The sequence below is a fragment of the Colletotrichum jinshuiense genome, chromosome 9, assembly GCF_051148585.1.
Source record: "Colletotrichum jinshuiense chromosome 9, complete sequence".
NCBI lineage: Eukaryota > Fungi > Ascomycota > Sordariomycetes > Glomerellales > Glomerellaceae > Colletotrichum > Colletotrichum jinshuiense.
In genome coordinates this window covers 309035-322020 of record NC_139316.1, presented here as the reverse complement: position 1 = coordinate 322020, position 12986 = coordinate 309035, and the positions used below count along the sequence as shown (strand labels likewise).

At 51.3% G+C, this 12986-nt stretch overlaps 3 protein-coding genes across 3 annotated transcripts; 2 read left to right on the top strand and 1 right to left on the bottom strand.

Moving 5' to 3' along the window:
* Positions 1–278: 278 nt before the first annotated feature.
* Positions 279–1409, top strand: EsH8_IX_000085 (MDR family NADPH-dependent oxidoreductase; the record flags this gene model as incomplete). Its single annotated transcript, XM_083266421.1, has 1 exon — positions 279–1409. One exon carries the CDS (start codon positions 279–281, stop codon positions 1407–1409), a length of 1131 nt encoding a protein of 376 aa, XP_083129986.1.
* Positions 1410–1732: 323 nt separating this feature from the next.
* EsH8_IX_000084 (AhpD-like protein) lies at positions 1733–2454 on the bottom strand (the record flags this gene model as incomplete). The annotated part of the gene is made up of 2 exons (XM_083266420.1): positions 1733–2239; positions 2329–2454. The coding sequence occupies 2 exons, from the start codon at positions 2452–2454 to the stop codon at positions 1733–1735; spliced, it is 633 nt and encodes a 210-aa protein (XP_083129985.1).
* Positions 2455–4338: 1884 nt separating this feature from the next.
* Positions 4339–12195, top strand: EsH8_IX_000083 (uncharacterized protein; the record flags this gene model as incomplete). The annotated part of the gene is made up of 3 exons (XM_083266419.1): positions 4339–4606; positions 4672–10839; positions 10937–12195. 3 exons carry the CDS (start codon positions 4339–4341, stop codon positions 12193–12195), a joined length of 7695 nt encoding a protein of 2564 aa, XP_083129984.1.
* Positions 12196–12986: the final 791 nt, after the last annotated feature.

Here is a 12986-nt window from a genome sequence, read left to right as displayed (position 1 = left end):
GGTTTGCATCATCGCGCCCTGGACCCGTTCGCGAGCTTCAGCTAAACCCCCCACGTTCATGAGGCTGGACACGTTGTAACGAATTGTAATGAACTCACGCCTCAGCTGACGCGCATTTGTAACCGAGAAATCACTCGTTTCCTCTGGCCATATTACCTAGCCAACTCCGCTGTTCTGCAATACAAGATCCAAGCCTCACCCACGTTTTCTCTGCATTCAGACCCCCAACTACCTTGCATCAATCTGTTTGTCAAGAACCCAGTCTTTAGCCAATCATCATGATCATTACCCAGTCACAGCAGTCTACTGACTCGCTGGCCCCTGTTCTCTTCCATTATTCCAAAGCGGACGACGCTACGCAAGCTGTCGGCGCCGACAAGATCCTTGTATCTTTCCTCTTCTCCCCGATCAACCCACAGGACCAGCTGGTTATTGCGGGTCGATATCCCGTCAAGCCATCTTACACGCACAATGGCGAACCCGTATTGGGATATGACGGCGTCGCCCGCGTCGAAGCTGTGGGTGGCGGCGCCTCGTCCTTGTCGCCATCGTCTTTAGCCCCAGCGCTGCGGCCCGGAGATCTTGTCGTCCCGCGACGCCACGGTCTGGGGACCTGGCGGGGTCAGGCTGTCCTCAACGCTGCCGATGTGATCCGTCTCTCGCCTACGGACGACCTGATCGGCGCATCGCTCCTACGCATGGCATTCCTGCCCGCCTATCTTCTTGTCGAAGACATTCGCGCGCTGAAGCCCGGCGACTGGATTGTTCAGAATGTGGGATCCGGCACCATTGCTCGCCTGGTCGCTCAGTTTGCCCGCATCAAAGGCGTTCACACTGCCAGCGTTGTGCGAGATCGCAGCAGTGAAGATTTCGAATCACTGAAAACCGCGCTTCTCAAAGAAGGAGCTAGTGTTGTCATCAGCGAGTCGGACCTTGGAGAGAAAGGCGTCGACGCCCACCCCGTACTTTCCAACGCAGCCGCCCAAAAGCGTATTGTTTTAGCCATCGATGGCGTCTTTGGAGACCCTGGCGAGAGTCTGGCCTCTCTGCTGTCGCCTGGAGGCACCTATGTCAATTATGGGTCTCTTGGTGGGGCGGATGGCGTTATTCGCTTGTCGCAAAAGCTTCTGTTCTGGTCAGAAGTCAGATTTCGAAATTTCCGTCTCTCGGAGCAGCTAAGCCAGCGTACGCCGGCCCAGCAAGAGTCGCTGCTGCTCTGGTTCCAAGAACTTTTGAGCCAGGGCGTCCTTATTACGCCGACTGTGCAGAGAATACAGGTGCCCATTGCGGCAGGAGACAAAGCAGACTTTGAGCAGCAAGTGAACAAGGCAATCTTCCCAGCGGGCGAGGTAGTAGTTGGCAATGTTAAGAGTGTCCTGGAGTTTGGACGTACTTTAGTTACTGCTTGAGCCCGGTAGTCCACTTGAATATACAATGTTATGATGCAGACCTCGTCGCCAATGTCCTGATTTTATGGGTTATTATTGTGGACCATTGGCAGCCTTTCAGTAAACGTCTATGTTCTCGTGCGTGGTTGGTGGGGAATGATGAGGCACCCTAGCTCGGATGCAAGGACCAGGCTGCGAAGCATAGTTTAGATGTATAAATACCCAATCCTTTACTGCACTAATACGGACACATCACATCCGATTTAGGACATACGATTTCATAAGACTTTTCGAATAAGTAAGATCGAAGATTGATGTAACCTAGCTAATAAAATACTACGGCTCTAGTCCACATATTGCTTCTCCTTCTCAATTGTCTTGGCATTGTACTTGCGGAGCTGATCCTCCAAACCGGGGATCGGCTCGTCAAAGTCAATGCGGGCGCTGTTCATGAACCTAGCCAAGAAACTGTAGATGCCCTGCACGAAAAAGATCTCCGCAATCTCCTCATCGCTAAAAGTTCCCTTGGCCTCAATAATGGTTTCCTTGTCGACCTTGTTCTCACGCCCAAGGGTCGTGATGATGCGACTGAGAAGGCGCTGGCGCGGGGTGAAAAGCCCCTCGGGTAGGGGCTCGTCTGCCTTGCGCAGAGCAGCAAACTGCTCTTCGGTGAACCCGAAAATGCGAGCAACGGGCTCGTTGACGTCCCACTCGTACGGGGCATTCAGGGTAGCAGCCGTGCGGAGGACGCTCAGCTGCCAGTCGGTCGAGCGAATCTTCCTGTCTTCACTCCAGGCCGAGGATAGCAAAGTCATAAAAGGCTTAAAAAACACATTGCTATTGGCGAGAAGCTAGATGATGCCCGTGAGTTAGTATCGCAATGGCCTTTAGTGTAGATACAGACACCATTGGATCCAGATCCAGAAATGGATTAACTTACTTTGAAAATGTTTCGCTCAAAAGGCAAAGTCTGAAGCGCAGCCTTGATGTCTGGGGAGGCTGTACTCGAGTCGACGTAAGGGAGCAGATGCTCGTTTGTGACGGTGCGATTATCCCAAGAAGCCATATTTGCGGCGTTGCAGTATGAGAAAGAGTTTTGTGAAAAGGTGGTTTAGGTTGTTACTGAAGTTAGGTGATGCGGACTTATTGGAATGGAAAACAACGTCTAGATTAGACTTAAGTATACAATTTAATCTTCAACTTTGAAATCCCGCTCCCGCTCCCGCTCCCGCTCATTGAAGGGAACGGCACGTCATCTTTGACTTGCATTATTCTCTCAATGGCGCCATATCTTACAATGATGATGATCCGCTTCACGATCCTTGACGTTTGTAAGGTAGCATCTTGGAGTGTGACTGATGGTTGTTCTGCATGCGGCTTGGGCATTCGGGTTGTCTGATGTGGGGAAGGCAATGCCGATTCGCGACGAGAACACAGTTAGGCCGACACTGTGTGCGCGCAGGGGTTGCATGCTACATGGCATGTAGAATCCACGCAACTCATTTCAGGAACAATGATCTTAGCTTGATGAAGCCATTTGGGAAGCCAAAGACCCTGTTTCTGCACGTATCGTTACAAATTTAACCTCTATCACATATAACCTGCATTTGATTTGGATCTTTGACATCCTACTTTGTGCCCCCCCACTTGTCTTCGTTTCCGCATTCTGTTAACCGCCCCTGCGTTCGTGTGACACTTACAGCCAGTGAGATCTCTTAACAACATGTGTTGAGATCCTCTAATCTGACTCGTGGAGAGAAGCCGTGAATGCCGGAAGGCTACGTGAATATGTCGCCATCGTTTGAAAGGTTAGCAAAATCGTGAAACATGACTTGGTTCGGGCTTGTGTCCGCATGAAAAGGTGCGGGGTGGCGAGATGGCCTTCGATCTTCGTCAGCTTGTTCACCTGATCTAAATCGAGCCAGGCTGAGAATTTGAAGAAGTCGAAGGCAGGCAGTCCCATTGGTACATCAACATGAGCCATTTTCAGGTCCTCCACGCCGAGTGTTACTCTCTGCGAGGCTGCAAAAGTGCCATGGCAATTTTGAGCGACACTTGCAGCGAAGCCGTGGGATTCAACTCAGATTCGTGAGCGAATCATTTTCTCCGGTGGTTGGATGTCGGCAAGTCACAAGTTAATAGAGACTGACTAAGTTGGCGCAGGGAGTTACGTCGAGAACTGCATGAGATGAGTCCATCCTAGCCAGTCACTTGCCAAATCGCCGATCTCTCGCCTGGCCGACGCAAGTAATCTCATAGATGTACTGAATCGTATGTTTGATCACGACTTTACTTCTTCCCTGAAAATTCTTCGCAAATGTCCGAGGCAGCACATTGACCCGCAACCGCGCCTCGAGCTCGGCGATACGCTGAGCAATGACTAAGAGTCGGCAGTGTAGGATTCGGGAAACATGAACATGCCGTTTCAAGAGAACGCGTAAGATGAGGGGTATTTTGGGTTAGTGATAGAGTTACGATGGCTTTACCTTCTCTTTGTACGCCATTCACCGCGGTGATGATGGAATACGCTTAACTTTGCAATATGCAACTAGCTGATGACTGGAAGCTCGTTGTGACACATGGGAGAATCATGTACATCGTGACATGGTACAAGAACATTGCTTCTAATCGAATTGGGCTTTAGGATGAGTGTACTATGTACAAACGGACATTGATTTGCTTGTGTGTCCATAGGAGCCTTGTCAAGGAATCGGCCCCAAATTTGTGTAGGACTTTTCAGAATGAGAGCGCGCTTGATGGGGGCTGTATGTGTTTAAATCAAAGAATATTAAAAGAGAGCAATCTCCCAGTTATTATATCTTGCCGTTCCATATAAGCGAGATGATAACATTCAGAGGTGCCTCGCCAATCGTTTTCTTTTTGCAGCATAAAAAGTTGTCCTCCATTTAACTCTGTTTTTAAAGACATACTTGTCTTCGGCATCTTCATTATGCAGCTTCTTCGTCACGTCGAGAAGCATGAGGACTTCTTCCTCCCCAGCCCTGATGATATATCTTTTAGCCTTTATGGAAAGCTCTCCAACAAGGAAAGGGTGTTGCCCTTCTCAGAAATTGAGACTGTTTTCCCCGCTTCTGAGATCCAAAGAGATATCCTCAACGAGGATGTCCAATGGGCAGAAGTAGAGCTTTTCTCAGGAAAGCCATCATCGTTCGGCCTAGAGAACATATTCAATGCCTGGAGCTCTTTAGCTTCTCACCGTAAGTCGTACCTCACACATTTACATGGTCTAGTACAAACATCTACTAATATGCTACTCTATCAGACATTTGCCTCCGGTCTTATCTTACAGTTGATCCCAAGTCTGGACAACACCAGGTGGTGGTTCTCCGGCGTATTGAGGACATCAGATGGAGCCGACCAGACAAGAAGTCTAAGGCCTCAAACGAGAGCCCGGCGTATGTCACCGTTGAAGGAACTCGTCGCCTCGACGAGATAAGCCTGGTGCTTCACTTTCATCGAGCACTGATCGACACAACTTCATTGCACATGATAAAACTCGACTACGCTCTTCAGATACATGGTCTTCCAAGTATTGAAAGCGCTGGATTTACCACATACATCAGGTACCTCGACCAACGAAGGCAACATGTTGAGTCGTCTAAGTCCTTCTGGTCCGATACACTTGCAGATGCCGCTCCCCAATCTGTCTTCCTTGATATACCTGGCGCCTCTGAAATCACCAACCAAGACAGACATGGCGTAAGCGCTGTGATAAACGGCGACGACCTAGCCAAGCTGAATGATCTCGAAACATCTCACGGGTTGGCCTCCTGGCGCAAAACATTCTTCGAAATAGTCTGGGCACATGTCCTCAGTGCACACACTGGCTCTGAAGAGGTCGTCTTCGGTACTGTGCGCCGAGATGAGAGCTTCGTCGGCGCGGACACCTGTGTTGGCAGTGTTGACCAAACCTACCCTGTCCGGATCAGTGTTGCTGGCGAACAGACGTCTACTGTTCGAGACGCGGCGAGAGCACTTGATACCTATCACAGACAAGCCGGTCTTCATGCCTTCATAGGTCTCAGCGAGATCCAGCGTCAGGCTCAATTTACTAGAGAAATTGAGACGGCTGTCAGCTACAGCCAAACGACAAACACGCCCTGCATTGCTCCTGGGCTAAGACAATTCCCCGTTGTACTGTGCATCAGCGATTCTGGTGTGCTGAGGATGACACTGAAGTGCAAAGCGTACATTCCACTCGAAGAGGTGGAAATCATCCTGAAGCATTATGTTTCTGCTATCCTTAGTACCGCCTCCAAGATGACTCTCGACAATGATTATGCATTGTCAAGCCTTGATCTCGTCTCAGAGGATGAGAAGCGCGCCATTATCTCTCAATCTCTTTCAACCGGCAAAGCGCAGCCCACAACAATTCCTGCTCTATTAGAGAAGACTGCGGCTTCGTATCCTGAGAGGGTTGCGGTCGAGTTTGAGGGCAAAGAATCGCTCACCTATTCGGAGCTTCACAGCAGAGCCAATACCCTTGCCAGAAGACTCAAGATCGCCAAAGGCTCGGTGGTGCCCATCCTGTCCGAACGTTCCTTGGACCTTGTTGTGGCTATTCTGGCTGTGCTGAAGTCAGGTGCTGTATACACGGTTCTTGATCCTGACATCCCCACCTCCCGCCTGGAGCAGGTGGTTGACGACTGCAAACCTATTAGCATTCTCGCCAGTAACCGCTACATCAATGTCCTACCCAATGCCATAGACATCCAGAAAGTACTTTCTTACCCAAAAGATGATGTTTCGGAACCGTCCCAAAAGGATACTGGTCATCTTGAAGTAGAGATTGACCCCGAAGATGCTTGCTACATCATTTATACCTCAGGCAGCACCGGCAAACCCAAAGGCGCTGTTCTCACCCACCGAGCTGCCACGAGTGGAATGGCGCATTACTCGCTGAACGGCCTCAACCGGTGGCTTCTTTTCTACAACCCCAGCTTCAGCGCTGCCCAACGTACCATCTTGGGCACGCTTGTCCATGGAGGCACTCTGGTTTTGGCAAGCAAAGAGACACTCACTAGTAACCTTGCTGATGTCATCAACAAGCTCTCGGTCGACGCTCTTGGCATTACTCCCTCTGCATTGTCTCTCTTGAGGCCTGATAATGTCCCAGCTCTTAAGCAAATCACACTTGTGGGCGAGCAGATTCCCCAGGACCTAGTCGACATTTGGTCAGTACGGGAAGGCCTACGCCTGAGAAATACATATGGACTGAGCGAGTGCACTCAGCTCAACTTCGGACGCGAGCTCCGCGCACGATCAGGAGAGGTTGTTAACCCTCGAATTGTCGGCTCCCCGGTGGACACTACGGATGCCTTTGTTCTACAATACGAAACGACGGAGCTATCGCCGCTACTTGTCTCTGGAGAGCTGTGCCTCGCCGGGCCGCAGCTCGCTGAAGGCTACATCAATGAGCCGGAACTCACGGCGCGTGTCTTTATTGACAACCCTTTTGGTCCTGGCAAGCTATACAGAACTGGTGACAGAGCTCGCCGGCTTGCCGATGGGCAGATCGAGATCCAGGGACGTGCGGACATGCAGGTAAAGATCAATGGTCAAAAGCTGGAGCCAGCAGAAATCGATCGATTACTGGGCGACGTCGGGAGCATCGAAGCATCTGTTGCTCTGGCTGTCAAGTTTGAGGATCGTACAGTGTTGGCTGCGGGTATTGTGCTTAATAGCGACACTTCCTTCAGAGACACAGTTGTCACCGCTCGAGAGCATCTGCGTAAGCATCTGCCCACTTACATGATACCCGGAATCTGGCTTCCCCTTGAGAACATTCCCAAAAACTCGAACGGAAAAATCAACTATTCCCGACTACGCGACTTGGTTAAGGAGCTGGGGGCCGTTGGGTTTGCCAAGCTCATGGTGATAGATAGCACCGAGCCTGGCGCAAACGAGGTGGAAGACGTGACGGAAACCAAAATTGCGACAGCTTGGTCAAATATCCTCAAGATCGATCGGTCTGTCGTCCGCCAATCACACTCATTCACAGATCTTGGTGGAACCTCCATCCAGGCGATCCAGGCTATTTCCGAGCTTCGCACCGCTGGATTGTCCGTCGAGTTGAGTGATCTATTGGGCGAAAATTCGCTTGAAGTGGTTGCATCTCGGGCCCGGATTTTCGACACCGAAGCCCAACAGGACCCCCTACCATTTTCTCTCCTCCTGGATGCCGATTTGGCTTCAGAGCTGCAGCGTGACGGAAACATCATCGACGCCTATCCAGTCACTCCGTTTCAGGAGACCATGCTAGCATCGTTGAACACCCCATCGGATCCGTACACCTATGCAAGGGTGTGGGATGCTACCAGTCTCAACCTTAAATTATTGAGGGAGAGCTTCGAACACGTTTTTCAAACCAACGAAATCCTCCGCAGCGTTTTTGTTCCGCACAAGCGGTCTTTCCTGCAGGTGGTTCGCAAAGATCTCGCTCTCCCATGGTATGAGTCTTCGGAAACCCTCGAATCCTTCACGACACGGGAGAAGAACAGTCCATGGGAACCGGAAAGTCCTCTTTGGAAGGTCACTGCCCTATCTGGCGGCGTCCTGGTAGTGACAATGCAACATTCCCTCTTCGACTTCTGGTCTCACCGGTTCTTGTACGATGATGTGGCAGCCGTCTATTTGGGAAAAACCACATCTCAAAGACCGAAGTTCAGCAACTTTGTTCGTTACTTGAAGAGCAGAGACAACTCTTCTGACGAAGCCTTTTGGGGAACTTACCTTGAAGGAGCGGAGCTGGCGAAATTGAACCACAGTCCGCTCGCTCAGGTCAGCAAGGTCGAAGTCAACTTAGGCTTCAGTCTTGACAAGCGCGCCGGAAGCGTTGGTATCACTCTCGGCGCCATCGTTTACAGCGCCTGGGCGATTATCCTTTCGCGCCACTTGAGGATCGACGATGTCGCCTTTGGTACCACCATCTCTGGAAGAGAGGTTCCTGTAGCTGGCATCCACGACGTCGATGGACCGACCATGACTACAGTACCCCAGCGTGTCAAGCTTGAGTCTAGTTCTACACTCAGAGAAGTCGCGAAAGGAACACTCTCTGGCTTCACTCAACTGCTTAAGCACTCTCAAGTTGGGATGCATGGAGCTTTGCGACCCGGAAATCATCCTCCGCAGGCGATCGATACACTTGTCAACATCCTGATTGGCAATGTCGATACTGACCAAGAACCCGCACGAGATAGCCAAAAGGTCTTTCAGATGCACGGCCTTCGTCCTCAATGGGCTTCTGGCTCCGACACAACTGTCCTTGAAGTCGAGGAAGCATTGAGTACCACCACCGTTCGTTTGGTCAGCACCATGGAACCTCGGCGTCTGGACTTTATAAAAAGTTCATTCCTAAAGCTCGTCGATCTTTTCCTGGAACAACCTGATAGAACCCTCGCTTCGACAGCTATCGTAAGCGATGCAGAGCATAATTTCCTCTACGACATAGTTTCTAATCGGGAGACCTTGCACATTCCTGAGACAGAGTTTCTGCACAACGCCTTTGAGAGAATTGCCCTGAACACACCGGAAGCAGTCGCCATTGACTTCAACGGCGAAGAACAGGTCCTTTACTCGACTTTGGATAAGCTCGCGAATCGGTTTGCGCATACCCTCATCGATCACGGCGTTCAACCAGGGGATCTAGTGCCCCTCATGCTCGACAAGTCGGTAGATATGATGGTCGCTATCTTGGGCGTCATGAAAGCTGGCGGCGCATATGTTCCTCTCAGCCCGGATAACCCCAGTGAGCGGAACGCCTTTGTTGTATCAGACACCAAGGCAAAGCTTCTAGTAGCACATCCACAACATGCGGATTTCGGTGCTCTTGTCAAAGGACTCCACGGCGTCGAGACGTTGGTCATGAGGAAACAGGACGATTTAGACACAAATACGACGCATGAACGCGATACGAATATTGCACCGATTATTAGCACTACGCCAGATGCTCTTGCCTACCTGATTTATACTTCCGGAAGCACTGGCTTGCCAAAGGGTGTCAAGGTTCCTCACCGAGCGGCCGCGGCGGCTGTAACAAGTATGGCACAAGTCGAAGGCCGATTTCAAGGAACATGGCGAACACTGCAATTCGCCAATTACGTCTTCGATGCATCTGTCCAGGATTTTTTCAACACACTCAGCACCGGCGGCACCCTCTGTATGGCTTCTACAGAGACCCTACTTTCCGACATTGTTGGTTGTATTAACCGAATGGACGTGCGTCAGTCCATTATCACGCCGACTGTCGCCAAACTCTTTAGTCCCGAGGATGTCCCGGGCTTCGAGACTCTGATTGTTGGCGGTGAACCCTTAACTTCAGACGTTGTTGACGTATGGGGGCCGCACTGCAAAATCCTGAATGTTTATGGGCCAACTGAAACCTCGATGGTCGTGACGACCAAGGACGTCGAAGGATCTCCAGGAGTTGAGGGCCGCCGTATTGGCAACATTGGCGCACCGTTTCCCACCGTCATGGCTTTCATTGTGAGCCCAGACGGCGACGTCTTGCAACCCTACGGCGCGGTTGGTGAACTCTGCATTGCAGGACCGCAAGTCACCGAAGGCTACATGAACCGACCTGACTTGACAGAGGCTACCTACGTCGATAGTCAAGTTCTCGGTGCGCGTATTTACAGGACCGGAGACTTGGCTCGTTGGCTACCGGGAGGCGAGATTGAGTGTCTAGGTCGCAAGGACAACCAGGTCAAGATTCACGGTCATCGCATCGAACTTGGAGAAGTTGAAAATGCAATCCGCCGCTCTGGTTTAGTCAAAGACACCGTGGCTGTCGTTGCCAACGTTCACGACAAGACCCATCTGGTTGCTTTCTGCATCTTCAATGAGGATGTTGCCGCCATCAACAACGCGGGCAACCAGGATCCATCACTTTTCCGAACCGAAATGGCTGAGCTGCGGGAAGGCCTTGGATCATTGGCCACGTACATGGTCCCGAAATTTGTGATCCCTATGAACACATTCCCCAAGCTGCCGTCGCGAAAGGTCGACCGGAAGACGCTAAAGAAGACAGTCGACGAACTCGCCCGCGAGTTCCTGGCGCAGTGTGTGCTCGAGACCCCTGGTGAAGAACACGAGGTCGTTCCCGTTGAAACACCAGCCGAAGAGAACCTAGAACTGATCTGGGCTGATATCTTTGGCGTGTCAAAGGAGACAATCGGGCGCGAGGCAAACTTCTTCGCCCTCGGGGGCGACTCGATTTCGGCCATCAGCCTCACTGGTCAACTGCGCCGAATCGGATATTCGCTAACGGTTCTTGATATTCTCAAATCTCCAAAGTTGAAGGATATGGCTGCTGCCATGAAAAAGATTGAGACTACAGCATCGACTCCAAAGCGTGTTTTTGACGTTCCTGAGGTAGTAAGGGAGGCCGCACAAAAGAAAGGATTGGTGTGGGATGAAGACGTTGAATATGGTAAGTTGCTGTGGCAGAACAACATGCACTGACATATGCTTGCCTCTTTGGGAATCATCAGAATCGAGATGTTCCAGCTAACTCATTGTTTCCCCAGTGTACCCATGCCCACCTGGTCAAGCGGAATTTCTTCAGCAAGGCAGCCGAGATTCGCAGATGTGGGCGCTGCAAACAGTCCGGCGAATGACGGCGGATATTGAGCCAGCCACTTGGATTGAGGCAACTACCCGTCTGACTCAAGTCGACGACATTCTGCGTACAACTTGGATACAAGCTTCTGCAGACGATTGGGTCGGAGTTGTTCTCCGCAGCCCGCAGCTAAACCTCACGCAGGTTGCTCTGGATTCAGCTGAGGAAATCTCGCGTTTCATCGAGGACTTTTGGCAGGAGCGCTTCGAATTTGGCCGCTCATTCATAAAGTATGCCATTATCACTCATGAAGATTTGTCTTGGGACCTTGTCATCAAGTTGGACCACGCCGTGTATGATGGTACACTGTTGCGTGTGTTCGATGATCATTTCGGCGCCCTTCTTCAAGGCAAAACTTTGCCACCGCCCGCCGAGTTCCGCGAATTTGCAGACCACGTCTTCCAGCAGGATAATTCAGCATCCCTCGATTACTGGAGAGAAAAGATGGCCGGTTTGGGACCGATAGATCAGCGCCTGCATGGCCGAGACCTCGCTGCAACGTCTGCGCCCAAGATCACTGCCAGTTTGCGCAGAGAGATTGCCACCACGAACATTGATCAAATAGCCAGCCAACTCGGTGTGACGCCAAGCATCATTTTCCAAGGCGCTTTCTCCCTCTGGCTGGCTGCGGCGACTGGGACAACCGATATTCGTTTCGACTACCTCTTAAGCGGCCGTAACGTAGCGCTGGCGGATCCCCAGTCCATCAATGGCACTCTCGCAAATTTCTTGCCTTTCCGAACATCCATCGGCCTGAAAGATCTGGTGCATGAGTTTCTTCCTCGCCTGCAAGACGACTTCTGGGCGGTGACGGAAAACGGCCTGGTTGGCCTCAATGACATTTATCGCGCCGCAGGACACCCACGCGATACCCACGGCAATCGGATTTTGTTCCTTTCTCAGCCGTTCGAGCCCGCGGCCAAGGACGATCCCAATGGCCGATACCGGTGGCTTGTCATGGCGAAATCGAAGGTACGCATGTACCAGCCGTATGCGTTGGTCGTTGAAGTGTCCAAGTCTCTTGACGACCGTCATGTGCTTAAGGTCATGTACGACGACAAAATCTTTGACCTGGCCGTGGCAGAGAAAATTGCAGACGACATAACTGCTCTCATCGGGGTTCTTTCGGATGCCGGAACGAAGGATCTGGCGCTCGAGGCATTGTAAACACGAAATGATTTTCGGGTAGAATAGTATAAAAAGATTCTTTTGACGTTTTCAAACAAGAATTGAATTGTGCACTTGTTAGTAAATTAAGCCAGTCTTTCAGAAATTTCTCTTCACGCACATAGGCGGCAAGATTATTTGTCGTTGAGATAGTGTAGGAAGCGTTCCATCGCTCGAATGTGATCCGGTCACCTTTAGGGATTCGGCTGGCTGTTCGGCAATTACCTCCGAAGCGTCAGACAGTTAATTTCTTGGCAGGAAACGCCAAGAAATTAAGGAGCCAAGAACGGTGAAGCTTTGCGGCGCCGGCACAAACAGTGAGATCTGCTTTCTTGGCCAGCCCTCCACAATCCACCATCCACATCACGACGCGGGGGCGACTAGGCAAGGAAAAAGAGATGGATCACCCGGGGGAAATGGACCTCGTGCGGGGAATCTCGACTAACGATGCAAGTCGAATCCATCCGATTGTTGGCCAGTTTTCTCCGGTGACAGCGGTCGAGAAATCCCATCAATCATTTCCTCGCGTAAAGCGGACGGCGCAGTCGACCCTGGGAACCGATATGCAGGCCACCTGCACAATCTCCGAATCCACTTCAGCTTCTCGTCTCTCGACCTCGTCTTCCCCAACTTCTCCCCTCGTCGCGATGGGGTCAAGGGCTTGCCCCCCAGAGAGAGGCCTGGCAGAGACCCGGTGCGGCGGTCTGCTGATTACGTGGATGGACTGATGCGGACGCTGGTAGAGAGGAGAGACGAGGGCATGATAGGTGGAAAGGAATTCGTTGTTTCTC